The sequence below is a fragment of the Charadrius vociferus genome, unplaced genomic scaffold (genome assembly GCF_000708025.1).
Source record: "Charadrius vociferus isolate BGI_N301 unplaced genomic scaffold, ASM70802v2 scaffold486, whole genome shotgun sequence".
NCBI lineage: Eukaryota > Metazoa > Chordata > Aves > Charadriiformes > Charadriidae > Charadrius > Charadrius vociferus.
In genome coordinates, this window is record NW_009648965.1 from 63,912 (window position 1) to 64,118 (window position 207).

A 207-nucleotide genomic window follows, 5' to 3' on the forward strand; every position below is an offset into this window, starting at 1 on the left:
CCGAGCGCCCAGTCCAGCTGCCGGCTGAGCGGGTAGCAGAGGGGGAAGGCGGCCAGCATCAGCAGCCGGGTGAGGCAGAGGGTGCGGGAGGCGATGGCCAGCCCGTGCCGGGAGCAGACCGAGTAGGGCAGCACCTCGCCGCCCAGGAACACGGCGGCGGCGCACAGCAGCACCGGCAGCCAGGGAGCACCCCGCGGCCCGCCGGCC

General features: G+C 76.3%; 1 protein-coding gene across 1 annotated transcript in view; it reads right to left on the reverse strand.

Annotated features, from left to right (window-relative positions):
* CNNM1 (cyclin and CBS domain divalent metal cation transport mediator 1) overlaps positions 1-182 on the reverse strand; it is a gene marked incomplete at its 5' end in the record, with an annotated part of 18,204 nt that extends 18,022 nt beyond the window's left edge. The window contains 2 exon segments of the mRNA XM_009887687.1: positions 1-2; positions 5-182. The exon segment at positions 1-2 is cut by the window's left edge and continues 406 nt beyond it. Coding sequence (XP_009885989.1) covers positions 1-2; positions 5-182 — 180 coding nt within the window.
* Between the last annotated feature and the right edge of the window lie 25 nt (positions 183-207).